Here is a 14,210-nt window from a genome sequence, read left to right on the forward strand (position 1 = left end):
GTGATGTTCCTCTGCCCTTTCCATACTGTGCCTTAGAAACTTCATCTATTTTTTTGAGTTTACCAGCCTCTCCCTTGTGCTCACAATGGTCTTAGTCACCTCTGCCCAGTCATTACACACTCCTATCAAATGGCTTAAGGCTCCTTCCAGTTTAATATGGGGGAAAATGGACTTTTTTTCACATTGCTGGTTTCTTTTCCTAACTCTTGTTAGTGATGATCTCAGCTTTTCCAGTACCTCACTTCGATTCTGTACCTTAAAGTCATCTTTGGTTCGGGCTTGCTGCTTCTGCTTTTCATGTCTAGGCTAGCAGTAAATATATTCTCATTCTCTCTTTCTCTCTCTCTCTCTCTCTCTCTCTCTCTCTCTCTCTCTCTCTCTCTCTCTCCCTCCCCCCCTCTATTTTTAAAAGTGTAAATGTTCTTCCTCTTTACAGGTGAAAGTATTTGAGTTGAGTTAGCTGGTGCTTAGCTTAAAGCAGTGCTTCTCAAACTTTAACTTATGATTGTTTAAGCTAGGTAGTTGGGTTTAATAGTAAATGATTATTGTAGGCTCTTTGCTTCTGGGATTTGATTGAGAGTTCCATAACAAAACGGCAAACTAGTCTCTCATTACTAAAGTCAATACAGTAACCCAGTATTAAATCAAGTGTTTGTATTTTTTAAAATAATTCTTTAATTTGAGACCCACGCATAGGCAGTTTGTTTCCTCCTGCTTTGGCCTAGATTTCCAAACCCTCTTTGAAGGTCTGTTGCCATCCAGCTTTGTTTTCATAAAATCCCTAGAGTGAGCTTGTTCCCACTTTTTCCTGTAGAACTAGCTCCATGCTTTAATTTAACATTTCATGCTTAACTTAGAAGGGCAGCCCTTTCCCTTCTGTGACTTCCTAATCTTTCAGGTCCCACCTTATCCTTTTGAAACTTTCTCTAGCTGTGCCAGATAAACCACTGAAATGATCTCTCATTTTTTACGAACTGCTGAAATTCTCTTAGTTTTTCCAGGATAATTCAGGTCTGTACTAATACTGTTCACTAATTGCACAGTGTGTTGATTTCTTCATAGCCAGAAAACTTGTGTTCCCACTGAGCCTAGCAGAATGGATGTACATAGCACCAACTCAGTAAATGCTGTTGATTGTTTAACGTGTAAATCTTTTGAACTAGGTGGAGAGGGAATGCCAAGAACATGTCTTAAATTTAGTATTAATCAGTTTCTCTTTCTGCATTTCAGGCTCGTGATGCGGAGAGTATAATGCTGAACCTTGCAGGACAGCTTATCATGATGCAGAGGGACAGGTCAGGCCCTCAGATCCGGGAGAAGGACAGTAACCCTAACCAGAGGAAACTTGTAAGTAAAGGTGCAAGTCCTTTCAAGCACTGAGAAGGTATGAGGGTTTATGAATAGATGAATTTAAGAGCATCATCTCATGATGCCCGAGAAAGCACATAAAATCCATTTTATAACTGAATTTAAGAAGAAGAGCAAAGAGTGAAGGATAAATCCTAAAATAACCTTTTTCAAGTCTCACATTTCAGATGTTAGGCATTTGCTGCTTAAGCACTTATTTGTAAATTTCAGTGGGAAAATAAAGCTAAATTGGTGAAATTCATAGGGTTTTGTTTGTAGATTTCAGTACATATACTTTGAAAAGCACTGTTATTATCTCTGATTCTAAATAAATGCCCTTACTTTTCCAAAAGCTCAATTTGAAAGCCTAGAAAGCTAGTACCTAAGAACTCAAGAACCTGCATACTTCACAGGAGAACAAACAAAAATCAACTTGTGTCTCTTCCTTCAGCTGCCCTTCTGTCCTCCTGTCGTACTAGCCCAGTCTGTGGAAAATGTCTGGACTACGTGTCGAGCAAGTAAACAGAAACGTCATCTACTGGAGGCCCTCTGGCTGAGCTGTGGTGGTGCAGGGATGAAAGTTTGGCTCCCTCTGTTCCCTAGGGATCACCGCAAGCCCCATTCCTTCTTGTCCCAGCGAATCATGCTGCCTTTCCATATCAACATTTACCCCCTGGCCGTTCTCTTTGAAGACGCATTGGTCCTTGGTGCTGTCAATGACACTTTACTCTATGATTCATTGTATACTCGGACCGGTGCCAGGGAGCAGCTGGAGGTGTTCTTCCCTTTCTGTGTTGTGGAGAGAACCTCTCAGATATACCTCCATCATATCCTCCGGCAGCTTCTGGTCAGGAATCTTGGAGAGCAAGCCCTGCTCCTGGCTCAGTCCTGTGCTGCATTACCTTATTTCCCTCATGTGCTGGAGCTCATGCTCCATGAAGTGCTGGAAGAAGAAGCTACCTCACGGGAGCCCATTCCCGACCCCCTGCTTCCCACTGTGGCGAAGTTTATCACTGAGTTCCCCCTCTTCCTACAAACAGTTGTACATTGTGCCAGGAAGACTGAATATGCTCTCTGGAATTACTTGTTTGCAGCTGTTGGAAACCCCAAGGACTTATTTGAAGAATGTTTGATGGCTCAGGATTTAGACACAGCTGCCTCCTACCTTATTATTTTACAGGTAACAGTTCTTATAAAGGGATAAAAATTAGTTATCTTAAACTTAGAAAAAAAAGAAATGTCCTGTAATTGTGTTTAGGGAATTGATAGTCGTATTTTCTCTATATTATGTATCTTTCATTTTGAAGAACTCAGACTTGTTAAATGGCTACAGATTTCCTTGAATTTTATAAAAAAGTAGCATTATAAAGATACTTTACTCTGTCCTGCTTATCCCTAAATGGGCCCCAAAAATAGATTAATCATCTCAGAGTATAATTTTAAATACTGCTGAAGGGTGTGTGTGTGTGTGTGTGTGTGTGTGCGCGCGCAGTTGTGCACATGTGCTATGGCATGCATGTGGAGGTCAGAGGACATTGATCCTTACCATCCACCTTGTCTAAGACAGGGTATCTCTTGCTTTCTGCTACCACATAAACCAGGCTAGCTGGCCCTGGAACTTCTGAGGATTCTTTTGTCTCCACTTCCCATGTCCTGTTAGGGAGTGAACAGGATTACAGACATGTGTACCACTGCACCAGGCTGTTCTACATGGCTTTAGGGACTCTGAATGCAGGTTATCAGGCTTGCAAGAACCCACTGAGCCACTTCCCTAGCAGAAAACCTTTTTGTTTTGTTTTTGTTTTTTGAGACAGGGTCTCCCTGGAGCCCCAGCTGGCTTAGAGCTCACTATGTAGACCAGGCTGGCCTCAGTCTCTCAGAGATCTCTCTGTCTCTGCCTCACAAGTTCTGGGATTAATGGCATGTACCACCACTCCCAGCCTGAAAGGTTTTTATTATATGTAATAAATATATATGATTTATATGTTCCATGAGAAAAATACTACATTAGACCACTAAAATGTGAGAAACATTGACTGTGAGAAAAGTGTACTTTGGACATTATTGCATTTGTCTGAGTTACCCACAATAATAGATTTATTTCCTTATATTGTGAAATTGCTGAAGGGATTCTGAATAAATCAGGCTTGTAATACAGCATCCTTCCATAGCCAGCTGAGAAAGCTCAGGCAATATAATAATAACCTTCATGACACATTTTTCTCAAAATAATGAACTGAGACCCTGAAAATTTGTTTCATAATATATTTGACAAAAGGGCTGGAAAGTTTGTTTGGCCTATAAATCTGACCCAGACTTGAGAGGCTGCACTTACAAGTTCTTTCATATTAGTGCAAAGTTGTTTTGTTTATTCAGAAATCTAACCATAAACCTAGTTTAAATCTCAGGCTGAAGCAGTTTTCCTATCAGCTTTTGCTTCCTGACAGCTGATTGAAACCAGAGGAGATTATGCAAGCAGAGACTAGTAGCCCAAAGTCTAGGATTCCATTTGCTAACCCTAATGAAAAAAGAATAACATAAATTATAAAAGTAGAGTCAAAGTGAATGCAGCTATTCTTCTCATTCTGAGTTACTCCTTAGACCTTCAGTGTTCTCCTTAGCAGAGGAATTGGAAGCTTCCTCTCCAGCACAGTTCCTACGTTGCTATGAATTAGCAGGTAATAAACTATAATCAGGCTCAGTCTGTTCAGCAGCTTGTCATGAAAGCAGACAGGATGTTAGGCTATAAAGAAAGTACTGAGGATGCTGAGTGTGTAGTAGTGCTACTTGACACTGCCCAAAGCAAAGACTTAATCATATCCTCAGAAAACTCTGTTATAGGAGACAGACCTAAGCTTTTCTGGTGTCAGACAAACATAGATTTATATCTTTGTTTTTCTGTTGGTCTTCAACAGTTGAGATAACTTGGTTTCTTCGTCGGTAAAATAGGAATGATACAACTTTGTAGTCACTGCAAGAAACAAGATCATGTATATGACATATAATGGGAATTCAGTAAACCATAGTATATATCATACCAGGGGAATGCTTGCTTCACTTTTCCCCAGATGGTACCTTTAATCTTTTTGTTTTTTTGTTTATTTTTACTTTATGTTTATGAGTGTATTGCCTGCATGTATGTAAGTACATCCATGTTGTGCAGTGCCCACAGAGGTCAGAAGAGGGCATCAGATCCCCCTGGCACTGGAGTTACAGACAGTTGTTAGCCACCATGTAGATGCTGGGAATCAAACCTGGGTCCTCTACAAGAACAGTTAGTGCTCTTAACTGCTGAGCCATCTCTCTAGCCCCCAGATGGCACTTTTAAATGTTCCTTTTAATCTTAATTCTTATAGCTTATTCCTTGAGCTTAGGTAGGTGTGGAGAAAAGAATTGTTAGTATCTTCCAAAATCATGTCATATAAAAGGAATGCCCTCTTCCTTGGTTGTTGTTGTAGAATATGGAAGTCCCAGCAGTAAGCAGACAGCATGCTACCCTTCTGTTCAACACAGCACTGGAACAAGGCAAGTGGGACCTGTGTCGACACATGATTCGATTTCTTAAAGCCATTGGTTCTGGAGAATCTGAAACACCTCCTTCCACACCTACAGCTCAGGTTAGTTGCACAGTTGTACAGCTTCTTTAGGGCACACACCCACAGGGCATCTGACTAAAAGTGTACTGCATTTTTGTGTAATCACAGGAGCCCAGCTCAAGTGGTGGATTTGAGTTCTTCAGGAATCGGAGCATCAGTTTATCCCAGTCAGCCGAAAATGTTCCTCCTGGTAAATTCGGCTTACAGAAAACACTGAGTATGCCATCTGGTCCTTCTGGGAAAAGGTAAAACTAAAGAGCAATTACTGTTTTCCAAGCTTCTCTGTCACATTGCATTTCAAGGCATTTATAAAAATTAAGCCTTAGAAGAATGATTTATTTCAGTTGCAGATTTTTTGTTATTTGCAAAAGACATAGAGACCCCACAAAAGACTTCCTTTTCTCGCTCTCTTTTCTGTTCCTTATTAAGTTCATTTCTGTTCCCTGTAATTTCTGTACCTTTGTACTGAAGTGGATCTGGATATACCTGTACTGAATATAATTAATGTGAAATTACTTCTGATGACAGAAGACCAGAATAAAGCCTTTGATTGGGAAGCCATTAGTCAGTGGGAGAGCTGAAGGACTTGGGAAGATGAAAATCGATATTGTACATGGGTCGGGTATCATGTCTGCAACAGTGGCTGCAAACTCAACGTGAACATTATCCTTCATGTTAATGATAAATCGTTGGTATTTCCTTTACTCTGTGAGGTCCTTGTATTTCTTCTTGTAAAACCTGTTCTTGGCTCTTTTTTTTTTTTTTTCCCCTCTTCCCCATTCTTACTAGAGTACTTTGCCCAAGAGTTAGCATGTTTTATTATATTTTACTTTCTTCTATCACTGGTTGTTAACACCCCTTCCCCAGTACGAACACACAGTAATCCTGAGCTATTTACCAGTGAAATGAAATCATGGAGGAATATCAACAAATGTTAGCCATACTCTGAATTTAAATAGTGGTTAATAATTTACCAAGAGCTCACTATGTACCTAAAACTATTCTGAGTTTATGTATGTTTAGATCTTAATCCTTGCACCTCTGTGAGGGTTGTTATTCACTGAACAAGGGAGGAAACAGAGACTCAGAAAAATACACTTGGCAATGCTCACACAACTAATGGGTGGTAGAGTAAAATCCTAATCCTGAAAGTCCTGTTTATGCCTGTAAGAGATGATAGACTATATTTAGTTACCATTAATTTTTACCAGTTTTATTTTCATATTGTTTGTGTAACTCACATTGAAAAATGTCAACTCCGTGTATCTCTTTTTAGTTTTTTTGATCTTACCTCTTTTTATTAGTCTTCCCATCCAGCATTTGTTTGCTCCCTTCAGCCACCCACTACTTTTTCCTGGTCTGGCTTTTTCTGTTTCCTGTTTATTTCTAGTTTATGTATTTATTCTACAAATTGGTCTTAAGAGATACCTGTATTTGGGGCTGGAGAGATGGCTTGGCTGTTAGGAGCACTGACTGCTCTTGCAGAGGACCCAGGTTCGATTCTCAGCACCCACATGGCGGCTACAAACTGTCCTTAATTCCAGTTCCAGGGGAATCCGAAGCCCTCTTCTGACCTCCGTGGCATTGCACGGGTGCACTCACATACGTGCAGGCAATACATTCATACACATAAAATAAAAATAATAAAATATTGTTTTTAAAAAAAGGAGAGATATCTGTATTCCAGGTGTTTAACCCATCTTGGTGTCATGTAGAGACCCCTGATGCTTTTTCTTCTTGTTCAGGCAGAATTAGATAATGGATCTCTAGCTTCCTTTTCAACTTTATCAATGCTAACTGTGTAGAGGTATGTGGAGTCCTTCAGTAAGGTCTGGTCTTCAGCTTTCTTCTGTTTCCACTATAGGTGGAGCAAAGACAGTGAGTGTGCTGAGAACATGTATATTGACATGATGCTGTGGAGACATGCTCGGCGTCTCTTGGAAGACGTGCGGTTAAAGGACCTTGGCTGCTTTGCAGCCCAGCTAGGCTTTGAATTAATCAGTTGGCTGTGCAAGGAACGTACCCGAGCCGCCCGGGTTGACAATTTTGTGATAGCCTTGAAGAGACTCCACAAAGATTTCTTGTGGCCACTCCCCATTATCCCAGCCTCTTCTATCAGTTCCCCTTTCAAAAATGGAAAATACAGAACAGGTATGAAGACTTAAGCAATTTTTGCAAAGCTTCTATTTTATTCCAGATATTTTACCATTAGTTGACATTCAAGGAAGTCTTTATTTCAAATTCAAGAAAATAAAAACCAACACCCATCATTTGGCCAAGGATATAAATGGGAACTATTATCTTATATGTCTCTAGGCCTTGAAGTCAAATATAAATCTAACCATTGTTAAAGTATAAACAAGTTGAGAACTGGCTGAGTGTAAGAGTCCCTGATATGAACTGAGTTAGTCATGAGCCTCAAATAAGCCGAGCTGTGATTGACCTGACAGAACTCACTCCAAGGAGATGGTAAAAAGGCATGTTTGGCACTTGTGCCATCTTCTAAACTTGGACAGGACAAAGTGAAATTGTGTTTGAGCCAAAGAAAAAGTTTTAAAATTCAGATCTTTTTTTTTTTTTTAATGAAGACTTTCCAATTATTTAAACAAAACTTTTTAATTATGGTATTTGGAAACTTTGAGTTCTCTTAAGAAGAAGGTAAATGACGTAGATCAAGACAGTATAGTGTTGCTTAGCTCCAGTAAGAGATGTGATATGGCTCTGAGATGGAATTATATGGTCAGTCTCTTCTGTAATTCCACATCCCTCATTTTGGTCAAATGATAGATACAGCTTGAGGGTGATGGGCTTTGAACTTGTAGTTACTGGGAATGGCAGTAAGTACATCTTGAATCCCCTATTTTTGTTTCTGGATCTACCCTGCAGTGGGAGAGCAGCTGTTAAAGTCTCAGTCAGCTGACCCTTTCATAAACCCGGATATGGATGGTGGCATATCTAATATCCAACGAAGTCAGAGCTGGCTCAGCAACATTGGTCCCACCCATCGTGACATGGACACAGCCTCATCCCATGGACCACAAATGCAAGATGCTTTCCTATCACCATTATCTAATAAAGGTGAATATTTAAGTTCTGTAGCTGTACTTGAGTTTCTTGGGAAAAAATTTGATATGCCATAGCCTGAGTACAGCCTCATTCTTCTTTTGCATCCTGACGGATTAGCCATTAGTATCTGCCTAGAGAGATAGATAAGGGCAAATGGGCTTTCAGCGTGCTGTGCAACATTTACTTCAGATATATGGAATAGGTGCAGTCTCAGTGCTAGTCAGCATTAATAGATAAATCTTTGCTATCAGTTTTTAAAATTTATTGTGTATATGTGTACATGATCTGGAGGGAGGGGTACATATGTGGAGATCAGTGGACAACTCTGTGGAGTTGGTTGTTTCCTTCCATGTGACTTGTGGAGATGGAATTCAGGTTGTCTGTTAGGCTTGCATCACCCAGGGGCAAGCTCTTTTGCCTGCCAAGCCATCATGCTGGCCCTTTGCACTCAGCTTTAAGAGGAAATACTCTTTGTCCAGATAATACTCTTTGAACTCCAAATAATAAGCAGAGTGTTATCCTCATAGAAAGAATTCTATTCTTAGAGTAAGTAATCTTGCACCATAAAAAATATACTACTAATCAGTTTTTTTCACCAAAAAAATACGGAAATTTGCTTTTTTCTCATTTTTTTTATTTATATAATTCCTACAGAATAACCTTCATTTTACCTCTTGGCCTTCAAAGCCTGAAATATTTACTATATGACTATATTTTAACATACATGCTGTATTTTAAAATGTACCCAACTTTTGCTGTAATATGCAAAGTACAAACAGAAGGGGTTTTGAAGCAATTTATGTTGCTGTAGAGTTAAAATATAGAAGCTTCAGTAATAATTTGTCTGTTGTTGTTGTTTTAGTACTGACGATTGAACCTAAGGCCTCGTACATGCTAAGCAAGCACTCTGTCAATCACTGTTACCAGAGCTTCTGATGTGTGAATCCTGTAGCTGTCATTGCTTTCCAGTTGTAAAATTAGAATGTTTTTCCAATCCAAGGCATTTAATGCATATTTATTGTTGTACTAGCTTAAAAAAAAAAAAAACCTGTTGTTCATAAAATGGCCATTTAAGCAGCAGATTGAATGTTTTCATTATGAAATCCTGAGAGAAATCAGCATTTCAGAAATAGCTACTATTTAAAATAAAGGAAAATGTATTTTCTACATAAAGGTCATTTATAACTTTTGAAAATTCTTCATCAGGTGATGAATGCAGCATTGGTTCAGCCACTGACTTGACTGAAAGTAGCTCCATGGTGGATGGGGACTGGACAATTGTGGATGAAAATTTCTCCACACTCAGTTTGACTCAGTCTGAGCTAGAGCACATCTCCATGGAGCTGGCAAGTAAAGGGCCTCATAAATCCCAGGTCCAGCTTCGGTAAGTCTCTTGGGTTTTTGAAAGCACAGAAGGCCTTACTAAGGAAATTCGTGCAGAGCTACTTTCTTAACACTTGGTACCATTTTGTTCATCAGCAGGTTTTTCACACAAATCATTTTATTGCTGCTTTATCTATAGTTATTTGCTGCACATTTTCATGGAGGCAGGATGTTTGGACTGGTGTGTTGTCATTGGTCTGATTCTCAGAGAATCTTCAGTAATCAGTCAGATTCTGGGTGTCACCCAGTCTTCAGAGGTGGACAGAGAGATGTTACAGAACATAAAGATGGGGCTACATGCTGTGGACCGATGGGCCTCTACAGACTGGTAAGTGCTGGTTTCCACAAACTTAGTATACTTTGATGAATGATGACTTTTCACATCAACACTGGTACAATTCATTCTTTTTTTTAACTTTTTAGGTTAGTGGAAATAATGCTTTCATATTTTTTGTGTTTTAAAGCTACTCTCTAACCATTGTATAGTCAATCATTTGTGTAATGACTATTAAGTAATTTATATTGTGGCAACATATGCTGACTTAAGATTGATGCTATACAAGTGATGACTGCAACTTAAATTTGTAGTCCTATGTAATTAAAGGTTATAACATAAAATCTTCTTTAAAAGATAAGTTACATGGCCTGTATAAATTTTACGGCTTCTGTGACAGTTACTAGCATTCCCAAGTTAAGAGAGTGGATGGAGGTCGAGGGGTCCTGGCTTGTAAGCAGTCATGTGGGGATTTGAAGCTACTTACTTCCCTTACTTAGACTAGTTCTCCTTAATTGGTAAAGGCACATAAGTTTGATGTTCTCCAAAGGGTCCTTTCATGAGTCTAAAATCCTGTTGTTCCTTATTTTTAATTGTGATACTAATTTTGAAATATCAGCCCTTGCCCTTAATGTTTAGAAGTCTTCCCTCCCTCATTTTCTTCATTGTATCAATGTAAGAGTTTATTTATAACACTCTACTTTGGGGGGGGGCGTCTGTGTAGAGGTCAGTTTTAGCTGCTGTTCCACAGGAGCCACCCACTCTGGTTTTCTGGGACAGGGTCTCTCACTGGGACTTGGGGTCACTAATTTGGCTAGACTGTTTGGTCAATAAGCCCCACAGGAGCCTATCTGTTCCTTCCAGTGCTGGGATTACAAGGGTGTTCCACTATACTAGCTTTTTATGTGGATGCTAGAGATTGAACTGAGACCTCATGCCTGCACAATAAACACTGTTGACTGAGCCATCTCCTCAACCAAGCCCTTTGAATTATGACACGTGACAACTAATTTTTTCCCCTTTATTTAGCCCTGGATATAAGCCATTTTTAAATATCATTAAGCCACAACTGCAGAAGCTCAATGAAATAACCGAAGAGCAAGTCCAGCCTGACACCTTCCAGCCAGTAACAGTGGGTAAGACTGCTGAACAGACCAGCCCCCGGGCAGAGGACAACAGGGGCTCTTCCAGCCATGGAGGCATCCCTCAAAGCGAGAATGGGGGTAGCAGCATGGTCAGCCGGAAAGAGGAGGACACAACTCAAACAGATGAAGATGAACCATTTCGGGATGGGGCTTATGACTGTTCTGTGTCCTGACAATGGTGAGCAACATCACAACAGGCAGTATTAATTAGCAGCAGCGTGCAACTGAGTACACTATGCTTGAATGATTGAACAGGGAAAAGAACTCGGGTCAGAAACTCTTTGGTAAAGTATTACATTTTAATGAACTCTTCCTATAAATCTCTTTGACTCCACAAAAAAAGTGATATCAAATAACACATCGTTCATAAGAAAATTTTAAGCTGCAGTAGAAGGGAATAAAGAATATTATATAGATGTAAGCATAGAATATTTTGGTTTATCCACAGGTTAGTAGCTCTTAGAGAAATTATTTTTCCCTCAGGTAGACATACTTTTACACCATGTAAAGCTTGTTTGCCATCCGGTATGTGTCTAGACTGCTGGTGTTTTGTTTTGGTGGGGTTTTTTATTTGTTTTTTTTTGTTTTTTTTTTTTCCTTTTTTCTGTTCTTTTAAATAAATGCTAAGGTGCTTGCTGTAGCTCATCAGGTACCTGAGCTACTTGTTTGCTTCCTTGGATAGAGTTTGAGGACTCCATAATTGGTCCCTTAAATAGATGCCTACCCTCACACAATATGGGGTCAGTGGATAGAGATCCTTTGGCTTTGCTACTCTGTTCACTGCCACCCTGGATTGATGGAAGCTATTTACCTGTGAGTTAATGTGCCTGTTTCAGCAAGCTTGATTCCTACTAGATCAGTGTGGGCAGAGGGTGAGGGGTTCTTATCAATTATGCTGACACACCACTAAACTATTTTGTATTAAAGACCTGAATCTTTTTGTGAATACTGTTAGGTAAATGTAAATATACTCAAAGACGCTGTCCATATTTTTAAGGCTTGTATTCTAATCTGTAAGGTTTCACGCTGGGTTCTGGATGACTGTCCTCACTGTTGGAATAAAGGCAAGACTTGTCCTTCTTTCCAAAATGAGTGGTCTGCGTAAAGGAAGAAAGGCATATTGGCTTAGTTGTAAAGTAACAGAAGTGGTCCCACTGATCATGAAGTGAAACAGGTTTTGTGCAAATTAATGTAGTTTCTTATTTATTGCTTTTGTAAATGGAATAAAAAATGGGCTTTTATGTAAATAGACTGTGGGATCCTGTATTATCACAGCTACTAAAAATTGGTATGTAAATTCTTCATTGTAAAGTTAAAGATATTTTATGTATTTCTAGACATGACAAATTTTACTTTTCATACATTATGAAAGCAGAACTACATATTTAATTGCTTCAGACTAAACACATATCCACTGTATGTAATTCTAATTAATAACAGTATTAATTTAGATAGCTTGTTTGTACTGTGCAATTTGAACAAGGAATGCAATGTTATTTTTTACAAAATCTTGTTTATTTTTATAATAACAGTATATTTGATGTGGACCAAATTCGTACCACTATGTAAAACAACCTCCCTTCTCATAGTGAAAATGTAGTTTAGGAATACAGCTCAGCCTTCTATTCTTCTTAAAGAGGTAGATCTAGTTGTCTTAGCCACCTTCCTTTACAGGAAACTCAAAATTGTTTTGAAATTACTTATTTCAAAATTCACCAACTATTTAAAATTACTGCATTTGGTAATTTCCTGTTATTTACTTTTTACTTTAGAAGTGCAATAATTTCACATAATAAAACTCCTGAATGGGTGAAATATGTGAATATTGGTACCTGGTCCTTCTGGTGCTACTTTTATTTAAGTCTTTGTCTCAAACCACCGACCTGTCTCTGAATTTTAAAATAGAAAATGTTTCCTACATAAGTACATTCAGTGCAACAAAAAAACTAAACTGAAATTTCTTCTGTCTTATTCCATTAGAAAGAACCAGCATTTCCTTTTGTATTTAGTCAATTTCTAGTGTGAATATTCAGTTAATAAAAATTACTTACCATTATGAGCAGCAGTGGTCTTTTCAGATGTCTTAAATAAAGCACTGTGCTGCTGAGTTATCTCATTTTGGGGTGGGAGTAGGGCAATACTGAGGATTGAACCAGGGCCTCTCCACATGCTAAGTAAGTGCTCCAGTGAGTTACATCCCTCTCCCCATTTTTTTGAGACAGGGTCTTGCTAAATTGCCCAAGCTGGCCACCATTTTGTAACTCCTCAGCTGCCCTAGTCTCTAAGATTATAAGCATGCGCTACTATGCCATCTCACAATTGTAAAAGCAGGGTACCAATTAGTTAATGTTACTCCTATGGTTTAGGCTGGGAATGAATTTTTCATAAAATAATGTTCAACTAGTAGAACGAGGAAACACCCAGGCAATAAATTTGACAAGTTTAAGAAAATTTCTTTTTGATTGTTACATCATTTTTGTAAGGATCATTGTGCTGTATTGTTTGGTTCAAAACTCATCAACTGTATAAGCCATATTTTAATGAAGTTAAATATTCAGCATAACTATTTGAAGGTTTCTATGTACATTTAAGTTACTTGCTAACACCAAAACAAATCATTTGGAGATTAAAAAAAAAAAAAAAAACCTTTGCTTGTAATTAAAGTTGCTGCTGCTTCTGTAATGTGTATTTTCCCCCCTTGGTAAAGGGTAATAAAATCATTATGTAAACTTGTTTATCTCAGGTTAATAGAAAAAAGTATATGTATATTAAATGCCACAAAAATATTTCCATCAAAAATTCAATAAAAACCTCAAAAAAACCCAAAAATGAAATCATATTAAGTCAACTGAATATCTATACAAAAATTAACTTAAAATTGATGTGCATTTATCATGAGAAAACACTTTAAAAGACACCAGTAAACTCTTTGAGATTCATTTTTTTTTCATTTTTCACTCCAAAGTTCTTCTGAATGAAATAGCTAGAAATTCAGACAAATTTATTGAAATGTTTGTATGTAGATATAGAATGGAAACATCACAGTGGCTGCTGACAATATTAGAAGAATAGTTCCTAACATGGAAATATTCACAGTAAAGAACTGATAGAAAAGTATGCATACTATAGGCTCACTCAGCAAACAGAAGGGTATAGACCAGACAGCTTCTCCTAACACTGTGAACATTCATATATTAGTAATTCTATTTTTTTTAAATTTAATAACCACATGATTAGAAGAAACATTTCATTACAGCTTTAACATATTCGATAACAATTTCCAGAGCAAGCATACATCTCTTTCAAAAGTGGCTGTACATTTTTAGGTTCACAGTTGAATTAATACAGTTATACAATATTGAACTCAGTATAAACTGGTAAGACATAAATTTGAATGAG

The 14,210-nt window shown here is 38.3% G+C and overlaps 1 protein-coding gene across 2 annotated transcripts in view; it reads left to right on the plus strand.

Moving 5' to 3' along the window:
• Ric1 (RIC1 homolog, RAB6A GEF complex partner 1) overlaps positions 1 to 13,540 on the plus strand; it is a 103,130-nt gene extending 89,590 nt beyond the window's left edge. For both annotated transcript variants that reach the window (XM_008851190.3, XM_017802740.2), the window contains exons 18-26: positions 1,231 to 1,347; positions 1,799 to 2,527; positions 4,806 to 4,964; positions 5,052 to 5,188; positions 6,808 to 7,094; positions 7,830 to 8,021; positions 9,216 to 9,393; positions 9,532 to 9,720; positions 10,696 to 13,540. In XM_008851190.3, the coding sequence (XP_008849412.1) occupies positions 1,231 to 1,347; positions 1,799 to 2,527; positions 4,806 to 4,964; positions 5,052 to 5,188; positions 6,808 to 7,094; positions 7,830 to 8,021; positions 9,216 to 9,393; positions 9,532 to 9,720; positions 10,696 to 10,984 (2,277 nt within the window). In that variant the 3' untranslated portion in view covers positions 10,985 to 13,540. The remainder of the gene's footprint in view (positions 1 to 1,230; positions 1,348 to 1,798; positions 2,528 to 4,805; positions 4,965 to 5,051; positions 5,189 to 6,807; positions 7,095 to 7,829; positions 8,022 to 9,215; positions 9,394 to 9,531; positions 9,721 to 10,695) is intronic.
• The last annotated feature ends 670 nt before the right edge of the window (positions 13,541 to 14,210 follow it).

Source organism: Nannospalax galili, unplaced genomic scaffold (genome assembly GCF_000622305.1).
Source record: "Nannospalax galili isolate Female #2095 unplaced genomic scaffold, S.galili_v1.0 scaffold86, whole genome shotgun sequence".
Classification (NCBI taxonomy): Eukaryota; Metazoa; Chordata; class Mammalia; order Rodentia; family Spalacidae; genus Nannospalax; species Nannospalax galili.